The 15,740-nt window shown below is 38.6% G+C and overlaps 1 protein-coding gene across 1 annotated transcript; it reads right to left on the minus strand.

Annotated features, from left to right (window-relative positions):
* Positions 1 to 13,730: 13,730 nt before the first annotated feature.
* LOC111147843 (trace amine-associated receptor 3) lies at positions 13,731 to 14,762 on the minus strand. Its single transcript, XM_022504095.1, has one exon. The coding sequence runs from the start codon at positions 14,760 to 14,762 to the stop codon at positions 13,731 to 13,733; it is 1,032 nt and encodes a 343-aa protein (XP_022359803.1).
* Positions 14,763 to 15,740: the final 978 nt, after the last annotated feature.

A 15,740-nucleotide genomic window follows, 5' to 3' on the forward strand; every position in this document is an offset into this window, starting at 1 on the left:
AACAAAGTTAAACCCACTATGACATCTCACTTTTATCCGAGAATATTATTGTTATACCTTTTATTTTTTTATTATTATTTTTTAACCAATAACATTTCCAGGGACCAAATGAACGACAACATTGTAAACAATCACAGGAGGCAAGCATAGGAAATTATTAGTCATTTTTGCTGGTAGGTAATAAGGAACACTTGCAAAGAACTCTGGAGAGGAGGAAGAATTGTATGGTCTTTAATTTCAAACTTAATTCTTAAAGGGAAAAGATAACATAAACAGACATAAAGGACTGTGAAAGAATGATTTCCTTAGAATTGCAAAGGAAAAATGAAAAAGGACTCACGTAATAATTTCTGTTAAACATCAAATACCTAAAATTCTATTAATATATATGTGTTTCCCCCAAATAAGGACAATATCCATCAAGCTCAATAATGTATTATAAATAAAGTGGAAATTTTAGCAAAGGACTTATCATACCTGCTTCATCAGGCATGATTTTTCTTCCCTTTGTTGGTGACAAGCTCAGCCGTTTTACCTCTGAGACTATTTCTGTGGGGGAAAAAGATATTATCTTCTTTTGATGTATCTCACTCATAAAATAGTTTCTTAGGTAAGGGAACTTCTTTGTGAAGTAGATTTCAGAAAGAACTGCTATGGGTCCTCCTATCATTGCCTCTTTAGAATTTCCATGGTTTAATAAAAATGATCTAGATTTATTTTTTAGATCAGTATTTTACAGTTGGTTCCTTTCAACATGCAAAAAACAAAAACAAAAACAAGGATAAATGTGTCTGATCTTTTTCTTCTTTAATATATTCTTCTCTGGCTTACCAGAATTTGTCTAAAGAGATAATTTGGAGCTGAAATCTTAGAGAGATGAATGGTCTGTTGTGCTAAGGTTTCTTACCGTGCAACTGGGCATTGCGCTTCACCGGCTCTCCTCTTTGCTGATATTCGACCAGAAAAGACACGAAGGCCCAAGCTCTTACAAACAGACTCTTGGCAGATTAGCTGTCGTCAGTACATATACACAGAGTCGTCAGTACATATACACAGAATATGCCTCCTGAGGCTGCATTTCCTACTTGGTCCTACATTGGACAGGTGTGTCCTGTAACAACATTCAGTGTGCTGCCCAAGAAGTGATTACAGCAGGTCACCAGAGAATTGGCTCTGGGAGGGTGAATCCGTTCGTGTGACTATTTCTTTGACCTCACAGAAGGCCAAAGTGGAGAAAAATGAAAGGAAGGGAGGAAAGGGGCAAGTGAGGATAAGGAAAGAAGGAAGAGTAAGGGAGGAGAAAACTTAGTTATAATTCAAAAAGTGCTCACTCCACTTTTTACCAAATGATAGACATTTTAAAACACTTTAATCCCAGGGCACCTGGGTGGCAGTCGGTTAAGCCCCCGACTCATGGTTTCAGCTAAGGTCATGATCTTAGGGTCCTGGGATTGAGCCCTGCTTGGGCTCTGTGCTCAGCGGGAAGCCTGCTTGAGAGTCTCTCTCTCTCTCTCTCTCTCTCTCTCTCTCTCTTTCTCCCTGCCCCTCCCACTCATGCTCGCCGCTCTCTCTCTAAAATAAATCAACAAAATCTTTAGAAAAATAAATAAGTAAAATAAAATGCACAACGGACCACATCACTTAAAAGGAAAATAAAAATTAAATACTTTAATCCCTAGTGAAAATTTGATTTATTTGTATCTTTTCCTTTTGCTGCCCTGCACAGTTCAGTGATATTCACACTGCAGTAAAGTCCATCATTTTCCAAATGAAGGTCTCAGCCAGACAAAAAGCACTAAGAACCATGTTTCAAACCATCCAAATGGAAAGTGAAAACTGCTGTCACCACGTGGGTGTTTTCATGAACCCTGAGGGAAAGTGTTTCTATTAGTGTACTACAGTTCTAAACAGCAAGCTTCAAGTTGTTTACATTGATAACTTTGTCATCCATCAAGGACACAAACCTGTTATATTTCAATACTCAATGCTTTAGACAACATCAGAGATTCAGTATTTATAAAAAAAAATAGAATCAAATTATTTGTATTTAAGCTAACTAGTAAAATCCAACTTTATTTTGTCCTCTGAGGATTTTTCTTTATACAATGAAAAGCCTCAGTGAATGGGGATGGTTAGAAGATGTTGAGTTTTCTTTTTATGCTTATCTGGGTTTACAAAACTTTTCCTTCCAAACTGCTTCCTAGACAGAGCACTAGTAACATCATAGTATATTTTTATGAATTTTCGTGGCATCAGGCAGGGTCTAGTCAGAAAAGTAAAAAGGGAAATTATTATTTTAACTGAAAGAAATTCGTTATGAAACTGTTTTAAGAGAGACTGGAGGACTTACGACCCATTAATGGCTTTGTTTGTCCAGGCCCAAGCTGAGGCTCAAATGTATGAAAATAACTCCTCAGGGAGCTTCTGAGATGATAGCACAGAGAGAGACTTGGCTGGTGCAGTCAGATTCTGAGCTGTCTGACCCATCATCACAGCTCTCCGGGGGCTCCGCTGGGGCCAAGAAGACGACTGGAACACCAGGACTTGGTTTTACGGAGAGAACTTAGTTGGCCAAAGGAAAAACAATGGCATCCTTTTGATCTTAGGAAGATCTTTTCTGTCCTTGGCATTCATTTACCAGAGAACCCCTCTCAGCCGCTCATCCCCAAGATGAGTGAAGTAGTATAGGATAAAGTATAAATAAGAATAAAGTCAAAGAAATAAGAGTAAAGTGATATAGAGTAAAATAAAGACCACACAATAAGTAAAAAAGAAAGGACGAGAGGAGAGAAGGAAGGAAGAAAGGAGAGAAGGAAGGAAGGAGAAACAAACCAGCTTAATAGGTACTTGAAACTGCACATTTGAATTTTCAATAGGATTTTCTTCGTTCACCAAAGAACTAATAGATCTAAATTAAACGAAAAATAGTTTCAGGTTAGGTATATTATACTTGAAAAGCTTTGCAAAATATCTGGTCATCTCTTCTTATGTTTCCTTTTCCCCACTAGGGTTCAAATTTCTAGAGGACAGGGTTTAATTCCAGTTTATCACTGTCTTCTGTTCTGTACCTCTCCGGGTAGGCATGGGTCACTATGCTCCGTACTCAATTACAGAAGGAGAAGTGAAGGGATACAACGGAATCACTGTGATGCAGTAAAATGAATATCAAAAACTAAACAACTGAAGTATTTACTGATATATGGCAATGAATGTACATGTGCTTGCATGGATATTTAAGTTATGATATTTCCAAATAATGTGTATTTTACAGACTTTTTGAAAAATTGTGCAAAACTTTTTCCTGATATAGAATGAACCCGTAAGAGGTGTATTAAGTGAAATAACCAAGAGGCAGAACAACATTAATAGGTATTTTGCCATTTTTTTTAAAGTGTGAGAGAACAGAATGTGCATATATGATTGTTTGTGTATGTCTAGAAAGACATGTAGGAAAGTGGTTGCCTCTAAAATGGACGTGTATAAGACAAAAGAATGAAGACTAGAGGGAAATTTTTTTTATAGTCTATAGACCTTGATTCCTTTTCCTTTTTTATATATGCATGCACTCCTTTAAAAAAAATTAGAAATATTCTTAAATAAGTTTTCTTTATCTTATTTTTCTTTATGCTATCCAAATATATTAATTAAAAATTTAGCTAGCTTTAGCAGAATTTAAAAACCATTATAACTCAGGCTCATGAAGGCTCTGAATTAGAGAAATACAGTCGTTCAAATCCATAGTATTAACATAGTTTATGTTCAGTTTAAAGGAATCTTTGTATATTTGTCATTTTCAGTATTTGTAGTATTTAAGTGATTAGCAAATTAAGGCACTTATCACCATAGCTTTCTGATTCCCACTTAAAATATGTTATTAATTTTCTTTCTGTTTTACAATTCTTAATAAATCTTTTATTGTGGTACAACACACACCCAGTAAGTACACAAATATCAAGCATATAGCTTATGAGATTTTAAATACGTATAGATCTGTACAGCCATAATCCAGAAGAGACATAGACTATTTCCAGGATGCAGATGATTCCTTCTTGCCCCTTTCCAGTTATACCTCTCCCCAAGGACAAACCAAGTGGAAGGGGAGGGTGAGTTGCCCCCAGATAGGGCAAACAGAGGAATGAGTTACTGGGGGCCAGTGATGCCTTCAGAGAAGTGGGAACCCCAGGAGAATGACTAAATGTGAAAATACAAGGTAAGGCCAACTTGGACGTGGACAGACTTGATGCCTTTGGTGAGAATTTCAAAACCTTATCTCAGAACAATGAAAAGCTACATTCACCACGTGTCTAGCAGGAAACAGATGGTATGGTCAGCCTGGGTGACTGAGGAGAGTTTAATAAAGGGCTTATATACAAAGACGTGGGCAGCATTAAGAAAACCAGCAAGAAACAGCCTAGCACCCTGGGACAGCAATAACACAGAGTCACCACCCTGCAGGGCCCGAAGTGCCTGGGGAAGGGCACTGGTTATGGGAATTTGAAGGGATGGCTGTATAGAGAGAGGGATTCCACCTGACCTTTCCTGAAGGAAGTCCACCAACCCCAGGGCAATGTGGTAGAGAGGTTGTCTGGGTTAAATACCTTCATTTCAACTTCCTTATATCCTGCAACTGCTTCTCATTGGTAAAATGCCCATGGACACCAGGGGGCAAGAAAATCCCTTAATTCTTTTTTTTAAATTTTTTAATTTATTATTATTTTTTAATAAATATATAATGTATTTTTATCCCCAGTGGTACAGGTCTGTGAATCGTCAGGTTTACACACTTCACAGCACTCACCATAGCACATACCCTCCCCAATGTCCATAACCCCACCCCCCTCTCCCAACCTCCCTCCCCCCAGCAACCCTCAGTTTGTTTTGTGACATTAAGAGTCACTTATGGTTTGTCTCCTCCTGATCCCATCTTGTTTCATTTTTTCTTCTCCTACCTGCCTAACCCCCCATGTTACATCTCCACTTCCTCATATCAGGGAGATCATATGATAGTTGTCTTTCTCTGATTGACTTATTTCACTAAGCATGATACCCTCTAGTTTCATCCATGTCATTTTAATGGCAGATTTCATTTCTTTTGATCGCTGCATAGTATTCCATTATGTATATATACCACATCTTCTTTATCCATTCATCTGTTGATGGACATCTAGGTTCTTTCCATAGTTTGGCTATTGTAGACATTGCTGCTATAAACATTCGGGTGCACATGCCCCTTCGGATCACTACGTTTGTATCTTTAGGGTAAATACCCAGTAGTGCGATTGCTGGGTCATAGGGTAGTTCTATTTTCAACTTTTTGAGGAACCTCCATGCTGTTTTCCAGAGTGGTTGCACCAGCTTGCATTCCCACCAACAGTGTAGGAGGGTTCCCCTTTCTCCGCATCCTCACCAGCATCTGTCATTTCCTGACTTGTTAATTTTAGCCATTCTGACTGGTGTGAGGTGATATCTCATTGTGGTTTTGATTTGTATTTCTCTGATGCCGAGTGATGTGGAGCACTTTTTCATGTGTCTGTTGGCCATCTGGATGTCTTCTTTACAGAAGTGTCTGTTCATGTTCTCTGCCCATTTCTTGATTGGATTATTTGTTCTTTGGGTGTTGAGCTTGCTAAGTTCTTTATAGATTTTGGACACTAGCCCTTTATCTGATATGTTGTTTGCAAATATCTTCTCCCATTCTGTCAGTTGTCTTTTGGTTTTATTGACTATTTCCTTTGCTGTGCAAAAGCTTTTGATCTTGATGAAGTCCCAATAGTTCATTTTTGCCCTTGCTTCCCTTGTCTTTGGCAATGTTCCTAGGAAGACGTTGCTGTGGCTGAGGTTGAAGAGGTTGCTGTCTGTGTTCTCCGCAAGGATTTTGATGGATTCCTTTCTCACATTGAGGTATTTCATCCATTTTGAGTCTATTTTCGTGTGTGGTGTAAAGAAATGGTCCAATTTCATTTTTCTGCATGTGGACGTCCAATTTTCCCAACACCATTTATCGAAGAGGCTGTCTTTTTTCCATTGGACATTCTTTCCTGCTTTGTCGAAAATTAGTTGACCATAGAGTTGAGGGTCTATTTCTGGGCTCTCTATTCTGTTCCATTGATCTATGTGTCTTGTTTTTTTGCTAGTACCATGCTGTCTTGATGATGACAGTTTTGTAATAGAGCTTGAAGTCTGGAATTGTGATGCCATCAACTTTGGCTTTCTTTTTCAGTATTCCTTTGGCTATTCGAGGTCTTTTCTGGTTCCATATAAATTTTAGGATTATTTGTTCCATTTCTTTGAAAAAAATGGGTGGGATTTTGATAGGGATTGCATTAAATGTGTAGATTGCTTTAGGTAGCATAGACATTTTCACAATATTTGTTCTTCCAATCCATGAGCATGGAACATTTTTCCATTTCTTTGTGTCTTCTCAATTTCTTCATGAGTACTTTATAGTTTTGAGTATAGATTTTTAGCCTCTTTGTAGGTTTATTCCTAGGTATCTTATGGTTTTGGGTGCAATTGTAAATGGGATTGACTCCTTAATTTCTCTTTTTTCTGTCTTGTTGGTGTAGAGAAATGCAACTGATTTCTGTGCATTCATTTTATATCCTGACACTTTGCTGAATTCCTATATAAGTTCTAGCAGTTTTGGAGTGGAGTCTTTTGGGTTTTCCACATATAGTATCATATCATCTGTGAAGAGTGATAGTTTGACTTCTTATTTGCCAATTTGGATGCCTTTAATTTCTTTTTGTTGTCTGATTGCTGAGGCTAGGACTTCTAGTACTATGTTGAATAGCAGTAGTGATAATGGACATCCCTGCCGTGTTCCTGACCTTAGCGGAAAAGCTTTCAGTTTTTCTCCATTGAGAATGTTATTTGCAGTGGGTTTTTCATGGATGGCTTTGATAATATTGAGGTATGTGCCCTCTATCCCTACACTTTGAAGAGTTTTGATCAGGAAAGGATGCTGTACTTTGTCAAATGCTTTTTCAGCATCTATTGAGAGTATATATGGTTCTTGTTCTTTCTTTTATTAATGTGTTGTATCACATTGATTGATTTGTGGATGTTGAACCAACCTTGCAGCCCTGGAATAAATCCCACTTGGTTGTGGTGAATAATGTGCTGTTGAGTCCTATTGGCTAGAATTTGGTAAGAATTTTCGCATCTGTGTTCATCAAGGATATTGGTCTGTAATTCTCTTTTTTGATGGGATCCTTGTCTAGTTTTGGGATCAAGGTGATGCTGGCCTCATAAAATGAGTTTGGAAGTTTTCCTTCCATTTCTATTTTTTGGAACAGTTTCAGGAGAATAGGAATTAGTTCTTTAAATGTTTGGTAGAATTCCCCTGGGAAGCTGTCTGGCCCTGGGCTTTTGTTTGTTTGGAGATTTTTGATGACTGTTTCAATCTCCTTACTGGTTATGGGTCTGTTCAGGTTTTCTATATCTTCCTGGTTCAGTTGTGGTAGTTTTTATATGTCTCTAGGAATGCATCCATTTCTTCCAGATTGTCAAATTTGTTGGCGTAGAGTTGCTCATAGTATGTTCTTATAATTGTTTGTATTTCTTAGCTGTTAGATGTGATCTCTCCTCTTTCATTCATGATTTTATTTATTTGGGTCCTTTCTCTTTTCTTTTTGATAAGTCTAGACAGGGGTTTGTCAATCTTATTAATTCTTTCAAAGAACCAGCTCCTAGTTTCATTGATTTGGTCTATTGTTTTTTGGTTTCTATTTCATTGATTTCTGCTCTGATCTTTATGATTTCTCTTCTTCTGCTGGGTTTAGGGTTTCTTTCTTGTTCTTTCTCCAGCTCCTTTAGTTGTAGGGTTAGGTTGTGTATTTGAAACCTTTCTTGTTTCTTGAGAAATGCTTGTAACACTATATATTTTCCTCTCAGGACTGCCTTTGCTGTGTCCCACAGATTTTGAACCATTGTGTTTTCATTATCATTTGTTTCCATTAATTTTTTCAATTCTTCTTTAATTTCCTGGTTGACCCATTCATTCTTTAGAAGGATGCTGTTTAGTCTCCATGCATTTGTGTTCTTTCCAAATTTCCTCTTGTGATTGAGTTCTAGCTTCAGGGCATTTTGTTATGAAAATATGCAGGGAATGATCCCAATCTTTTGATACCGGTTGAGACCTGATTTATGACCCAGGATGTGATCTATTCTGGGGAATGTTCCATGTGCACTAGAGAAGAATGTGTATTCTGTTGCTTTGGAATGAAATGTTCTGAATATATCTGTGATGTCCATCTGGTCCAGTGTGTCATTTAAGGCCTTTATTTCCTTGTTGATCTTTTGCTTGGATGATCTGTCCATTTCAGTGAGGGGAGTGTTAAAGTCCCCTACGATTATTGTATTATTGTTGATATGTTTCTTTGATTTTGTTATTAATTGGTTTATATAGTTGGCTGCTCCCATGTTAGGGGCATAGATATTTAAAATTGTTAGATCTTCTTGTTGGACAGACCTTTTGAGTATGATATAGTGTCCTTCCTCATCTCTTATTATAGTCTTTGGCTTAAAATCTAATTGATCTGATACAAGGATTGCCACCCCAGCTTTCTTCTGATGTCCATTAGCATGGTACATTGTTTTCCACCCCCTCACTTTAAATCTGGAGGTGACTTCGGGCCTAAAATGAGTTTCTTGTAGGCAACATATTGATGAGTTTTGTTTTTTTATCCATTCTGATACCCTGTGTCTTTTGATTGGGGCATTTAGCCCATTAACATTCAGGGTAACTATTGAGAGATATGAAGTTAGTGCCATTATATTGCCTGTAAGGTGACTGTTACTGTATATTGTCTCTGTTCCTTTTTGATCTACTACTTTTAGGCTCTCTCTTTGCTTAGAGGACCCCTTTCAATGTTTCCTGTAGAGCTGGTTTGGTGTTTGCAAATTCTTTCAGTTTCTGTTTGTCCTGGAAGCTTTTTATCTCTCCTTCTATTTTCAGTGATAACCTAGCTGGATATAGTATTCTTGGCTGCATGTTTTTCTCGTTTAGTGCTCTGAATATATCATGCCAGTTCTTCTGGCCTGCCAGGTCTCTGTGGATAAGTCTGCTGCCAATCTAATATTTTTACCGTTGTATCTTACAAACTTCTTTTCCCGGGCTGCTTTCAGGATTTTCTCTTTGTCACTAAGACTTGTAAATTTTACTATTAGGTGATGGGGTGTGGACCTATTCTTGTTGATTTTGAGGGGGGTTCTCTGCACCTCTTGGATTTTGATGCTCGTTCCCTTTGCCATATTAGGAAAATTCTCTCCAATAAGTCTCTCCAATATACCTTCTGCTCCCCTCTTTCTTTCTTCTTCTTCTGGAATCCCAATTATTCTAATGTTGTTTCATCTTATAGTGTCACTTATCTCTTGAATTCTCCCCTTGTGATCCAGTAGCTGTTCTGCTCAGCTTCTTTATTCTCTGTCATTTGGTCTTCTATACCACTAATTCTTTCTTCTGCCTCATTTATCCTAGCAGTAAGAGCCTCCATTTTTTATTGCACCTCATTAATAGCTTTTTTGATTTCAATGTGGTTAGATTTTTGTACTTTTATTTCTCCAGAAAGGGTTTTTTATCTCTCCAGAGAGGGTTTCTCTAATATCTTCCATGCCTTTTTTGAGCCTGGCTAGAACGTTAAAAAAGAAAAGGGTAAAAGTTAAAAAAAATTTAGCAGAAGAAAAAAAATTAAATAAAAAAAATTAAATTAACTGCAAGATTTAAGAATCATGGGGAGAAAGCCATGAGTTCCATGCTTTGCTTTCTCTTCCTCTGGAATTTTTGCTTTGCTTTCTCCTCCTCTGGAATTCTGCTTGCTCTCCTCTGCTGAACTTGGTCTTGGCTGGATTTCTTGTTGATCTTCTGGGGGAGGGGCCTGTTGTAGTGTGTCTCAAGTGTCTTTGCCTGAGGTGGAATTGCACTGCCCTTATCAGGGGCTGGTCTAAGTAATCCGCTCTGGTTCGCTTTCGGGAGCTTTTGTTCCCTGAATGCTTTCCGTAGAGTTCCGGAGGATGGGAATGAAAATGGCGGCCTCCCAGTCTCTGGCCTGGAGGAGCCGAGAGCTCAGGGCCCCACTCCTCAGTGCGCCCTCAGAGAAAAGAGCCCAATCACTCCCATCTCCCTGGCCTCTGGCCGTGCTCCGAGCTCACCCAGCCTGCGACCAGTTCAAGGTAACCCCCAGCTGAGAGCTCACTCCTTGGCTCTCTCTCTGTAGCCGGCTTCCCCGGTCTAATACCTGCAAGCTCTGCGACACTCAGACACCCCCGATCCTTCTGTGATCCTGCGGGGCCTGGGGCCATGCTGACCCTGCATGGGCTTCACCCCAGTTTAGCCTCTGGAGCGATGTCCCTCAGTGGAGCAGACTTTTAAAAGTCCTGATTTAATGCTCCGTTGCTCCGCCACTTGCCAGGAGCCGGCCCCTCCCCCTGCAATCTATCTTCCCGTCGCTTTGGATTCACCTCTCTGCCGGTCTTACCTTTCAGAAAGCGGTCGATTTTCTGTATCTAGAATTGCTGTTCTTCTTCTCTTCGACCTCCCATTGGATTTGTAGGTGTTTGCAGTGGTTTGATAAGCTATCTAGCTGATCTCCTGCTACCTGATGTAGTCTCAGCCTGCTACTTCTCCGCTGTCTTGACTCCATTCCCCGAAATCCCTTAATTCTAATCCTAATCTGTTCTCCCTTCTAGGGAAAACAGAGGGAATCTAGTATAGAAACCATGGGAGATATTCGAGAGGACAATCATTAACTTAAGATTAACTGCAGAGTGGATTGGAAAGCTGTGAAACCTCTAGCAAGAACACAAATTAACATGGATGGGAGGGGAGGCCTATTTACAGATGACTATGTATGTCCTTCATTGAGTAAATTAATGTCTATATCAATAAATAGAGACAATTTGCCCATAGCCTAATAGCTATATATTTCATGCAGCCAGCTAGCTAAATCTATCCAAATAGATGATTCCATTTCTATTCAGATAGATTTATATCTACAGACAGTCCTAGTCTAACAACCACATGCCATTGTCCCACATACTAAAGCTGGCCATCCCTCTAGTGATGAACCTTCCCTCCTTGGGAAACGCTGATGCTGTATCCATGATAAGCATACAGAGGTGGGGAAGGACACATAACCAAGGCTCTCTCCTTTGACCAAATTTTAATCAGGCTCCTTTAATCCCTGTACTTAGCTAGACCAGATCCTGGGCTTCCCTCTCTGCCTTTGTAAAATCCAGTTTGAGCAAGAATCCTGCTCAGTCAGTTCTGCAAAAATCTCCCACCCTTGGTATTTAACCAGCTTCAACCTCTTATCATTCTGGCCCACCTTCAGCAAAAATTCTGATGAGTCAGTCTAGCAAGAAGTTCCTTTAACCCTGGTGTTTCCTCTTAGTAATTTTCCACCCACTGTCCCACACCCTGTTCTTTGGGTGTAGATCCCCACTGGAGTTTGTGGGAGTCAGAGTTGAGTCCAATCTCCCCTACAATACAAACCATGCTGTAGTAGCCTCCCTTGAATAAAGTCTGTCTCGCTATCTTTAATGAGGGAATGAATATTTATTCTTTAGCACACACACCATGCAGTGATTTTTTTAAAAGATTTTATTTTATTTATTTGACAGACAGAGATTACAAGTAGGCAGAGAGGCAGGCAGAGAGAGAGAGAGGGGGAAGCAGGCTCCCTTCTGAGCAGAGAGCCCATCTCTGAGATCCCTGAGAGCAGAGAGCCTGATCTCAGGGTCAATCCCAGGACCCTGAGATCATGACCCAAGCTGAAGGCAGAAGCCCAACCCACTGAGCCACCCAGGTGCCCCCGTGATGTTTTTAAAATAGAGAAATAGTTCAGAAGTAGAGAAACAAATGAGACCTTTTAAAAAGATTTTATCTATTTATTTGTGAGAGAGAGAGCAAGAAGATGGGTAGATGGGGAGGGAGAGAAAAGGAGAGAATCCCAAGCAGACTTTTGAGCATAGAGCCCGGAATGGGGCCCAATCTCACAACTCTGGGTTCATGACCCGAGCTGAAACTAAGAGTCTGACACTTAATTTCCTGAGCCACCCAGGCACCCCCAAATGAGACTTTTAAAAGCAAGAACTGAGAGGAAGTCAAAAGTGGTACAACTATCACTGATAGGAAATATCTGTCACTACTGAAGAGGGGCAAGTCAGTTTTAAGGTCTTCATCTGTGGTAATCATTTTTTTTAAATAGTCTTTGCACTCAATGTGGGCTCGAACTCAGGACCCCAAGATCAAAAGTCACATGTTCTATCAACCGAATCAGCTGGGCACACTGGTCCTCAACTGTGGGTCCACATGGCAGTATCCATCATCTTTTAGGATTCTCAGGAAAAAGGACCTGGGCAGTTCTACTCACACCTAATATCTCTCCCTGGAGACAGCCTAAAATGTTTTCTCAAGACCAGCAGTTATACTGCATTAGTAAATATCCTTTGGTAGACATGAGAGTACTTCAATTATGCATTTATTATGCACCTTTGCTTTTCTACCAACAATTACAGGGAATGAAAACTGTAATGATGGTGAAGAGGAGTCATCTTTATGGAATCATATTGTCCTTCAAGGCCACATGTTGAGTCTGGCTAATTGTGTACAGTTGGATCTAGGACATGGTGTGTCAGGGAATGTGGAGAGAAGAACTTAGAAGAAAGTCAGAAAAAGCCAAAACTAAATTTTCCTATTCTAAATTATCTAAATAACTAAATTATCCTGTTCCTGTTCTCAGGAACAATCTGCCCTCTTTCTGCTCCTCTTCTTTTCCCTCCTACAATATAATCCCATGTAGGAGAGGAAGAGGATATGGTTGTTACATGTATTCATGTATTTTCCAATCTGTCAGGTAAAGCAAAGTTTCTGTTTGTTTCTTAATGTTTTACAGAAGAATCACTAGAAGGATTTTCACTAAACATTAATGATCCAACTTAAATCATAGACATTGTAGTGTGGATGAAATTTATTTGGCAGGACTCTAGGGAAACTTTTAGAAAAAGTGATTAAAACAAGTACAGGGAGAAGCCCTGTGATTGCTGGCTGTTAGTGTAGACACATTGTGTAGAGGAAGAGAGTAGAGACAAGGAAACAGGAAATAATTTCAAATATAAACCACAGAGTGAAAAATCACAAGAATAAAAGCACAAATTGCATATGATGATTTGTAATCAATGGCTTCTCCTATGGTTAGCTCTTTATAATAAGCTTCAGGGTGTCAGGAAATGACTAAGTAATTTATATAATGATGGTTAATAATTCTTCCAAGCCAAATGATAAAGTGGACTTCTAGTTCATAGTAAAGTCCAACCTTCTGTCCCACTTCTCCCATGGGTCCATAGCCCACAACAATCTTCTCTTGTCTGAATTTTAGAGTGGAATCAACAGCCAAAACCATTAAAACTTGATTTTTGTTATTTCTTATATTGGTTTATAATTGTCTTGTGTGTGTAAATAGAGGTCAACCTATTCTGAAATGTTTTATATTTCTTTTGTATATTTCCCCCCAGTCAAATGGGAGTGTTGATTGACAAGAGTTCACAATTAATAAGTGATTGATTGATTGGTCAAAGATACTGAATGTAATTCTTGTGCAGATTACAAAACACTTATCTAGATTACTGAAATTTAATAAAATAATTAATGTGAAGTATGAGGCCAAAATAATAAGTCTCATTTTCAATACTCTCTTCACTTTTATAATAGTTTTTTTTTTTTATTATTATTAATGTGCTTCAGGAAACAGATTTGCAGTTTCTGGGTGAGAGTTAAATATTTTGCCTGACAATATGTACTTAAGAGCATTCCGAAACCATGGATAAAAAAAACCATGAATAAGGGGATTGCAGGTAGAGTTGAAGTATCCAAGCCACACTAAAAGATCAAGTACTATTATGGGAGTGGAATAGTCTAAATATGGGTCTATCAAAACAGCAAGAAAGCAAGGCAGCCAGCAAGCTAGAAAGACCCCCATTACTATACCTAAGGTCTTAGCTGCTTTCCTGTCCTTTTTCTTAGATATGTTTTTTTTCACTTCCCCCTTTGCGTTTTCAGGCATGTTGCTGATAACTCGAGCATGTCGTTTGGAAACAATAAAGATTTTGCCATAAATACCAACCATGATGGAGCCTGGAGTAAAGAAACAAGTAGTGAACAATATTGTCCCCCAAAATTTGTTGAAAGTAAGTGCACAGAAATGGAAACAAGCAACAAGAATCTCATAACTCTGCATACCAGCAACGTTGGCCTCAGACAGAACTAAACTGAAAGAGAAAAGAGCAGGGGCTGACCAGCAAAATGCCAACAGTCGCTTTATCATAGAGGTTGTCATGGTGGCCGAGTAGTGCAAAGGGTAACACACGGCATAAAATCGATCAATAGCAATGGAACACAGGTGGAAAATGGAGGTTAGGCTTAGCATCATGTCAAAGCTTGCATGGAATTTACAAAAGCCATCCCCAAAATACCAGCAGCTCTCCACTGATCGTACCATGCTATACGGCATAATGACAAAACCCAGCAGGAAGTCAGTGGTTGCCATGGAGAGGATCAGAAAATTTGTGGGAGAGTGAAGCTGCTTGAAATGTGATATGGAGATCATTATAACCAAGTTTCCAAAGATAGTGATAAACATGGCTGCGGTCATAATAGAATACATTATCACTCGGACATGCAAAGAACGGCTGATGGGAGGGCAAGATTTATTTCCAAATTTTGGACAACTGGATAAGTCTTCAGGAATATAAGTTAGATCCATGGTGCTTTATCATTTCTAATTCCGTTCTCTGGAAAGATGATTCAATGTTTCTTCTCTTCTTAAAATGATTACAGAAATTTCAGCTCCTAAAAGTGCAATAAGGTTCAAAGTCATCTGTTATTAATTCATTTCCATATTTATTTATTTAAATATTTAAAATTATACAATTATGGTGGTTTTCTGAGTTATTTGTTGCAGTAGGAAAGGAAAAGTTTCAACTGCTTGTTCTTTCCTTTTCTGTTTTATTCTATTCCACCCATCTGTTTGTTTATCCAACATGAGTTTATCTATTGCGTGCTCTGTTCTTTTTAATGTATTGGAAGCTTCTCAAGAGTTTATTCCACTTCTGTAGGTATCTATAAATAGTCAAACTCATGAAGCAGAGAATACAATACTGGTTACCAGAATGGGGAGGGAGAAATTATTGTGCCATGGGCATAAACTTTCAGTTATGCTGGATGAATAAACTTCTAGAGATCTGCTATACAACATAGTCCCTCTGGTTAATAATATGGTATTGTGTACTTTAAAATATGTTAAGATGGTAAATCTCATGTAAGTGTTCCTAACAGACACATATACAAACAACTAAAACTAAAAAAGAAAACAAAAAGGCAGGGGGACAGAAGGTTTTGGCTATGTCTATTGTCTTGATTACGGTGATGGTATCACAGGTTTTGTATATGTCCAAACTAATGAAATTGTCCAGCTTGTATATCAATTTTACCTCAATAAAGCTGTTTTAAAAAAAAAAGAATTTATGGTTAACTTTTACCTTGAGCAATGACATTTCTAGAGACTCTTTTGAACTATAACAAGTTAACATCCCTCATCATAAAAATACTTAATTCATGAAAGCTAAGTGAAATCACAATGTTTTTCTTTACACATTCTTTCAATAATTTCACATTTTCTCTTTCAAGAGTCTGCAGGTGTTGTAAGAGTTATAAATGGCATATGGCAGTTGAAATATAAGGA

The sequence above is a fragment of the Enhydra lutris genome, unplaced genomic scaffold (genome assembly GCF_002288905.1).
Source record: "Enhydra lutris kenyoni isolate GAN:26980312 unplaced genomic scaffold, ASM228890v2 scaffoldscaffold17, whole genome shotgun sequence".
NCBI classification, from domain to species: domain Eukaryota; kingdom Metazoa; phylum Chordata; class Mammalia; order Carnivora; family Mustelidae; genus Enhydra; species Enhydra lutris.

What these genes read in the sequence shown, in the direction of transcription:
- LOC111147843 (XM_022504095.1), bottom strand. Translation starts at nt 14,762, where the DNA reads ATGGATCTAACTTATATTCCTGAAGACTTATCCAGTTGTCCAAAATTT.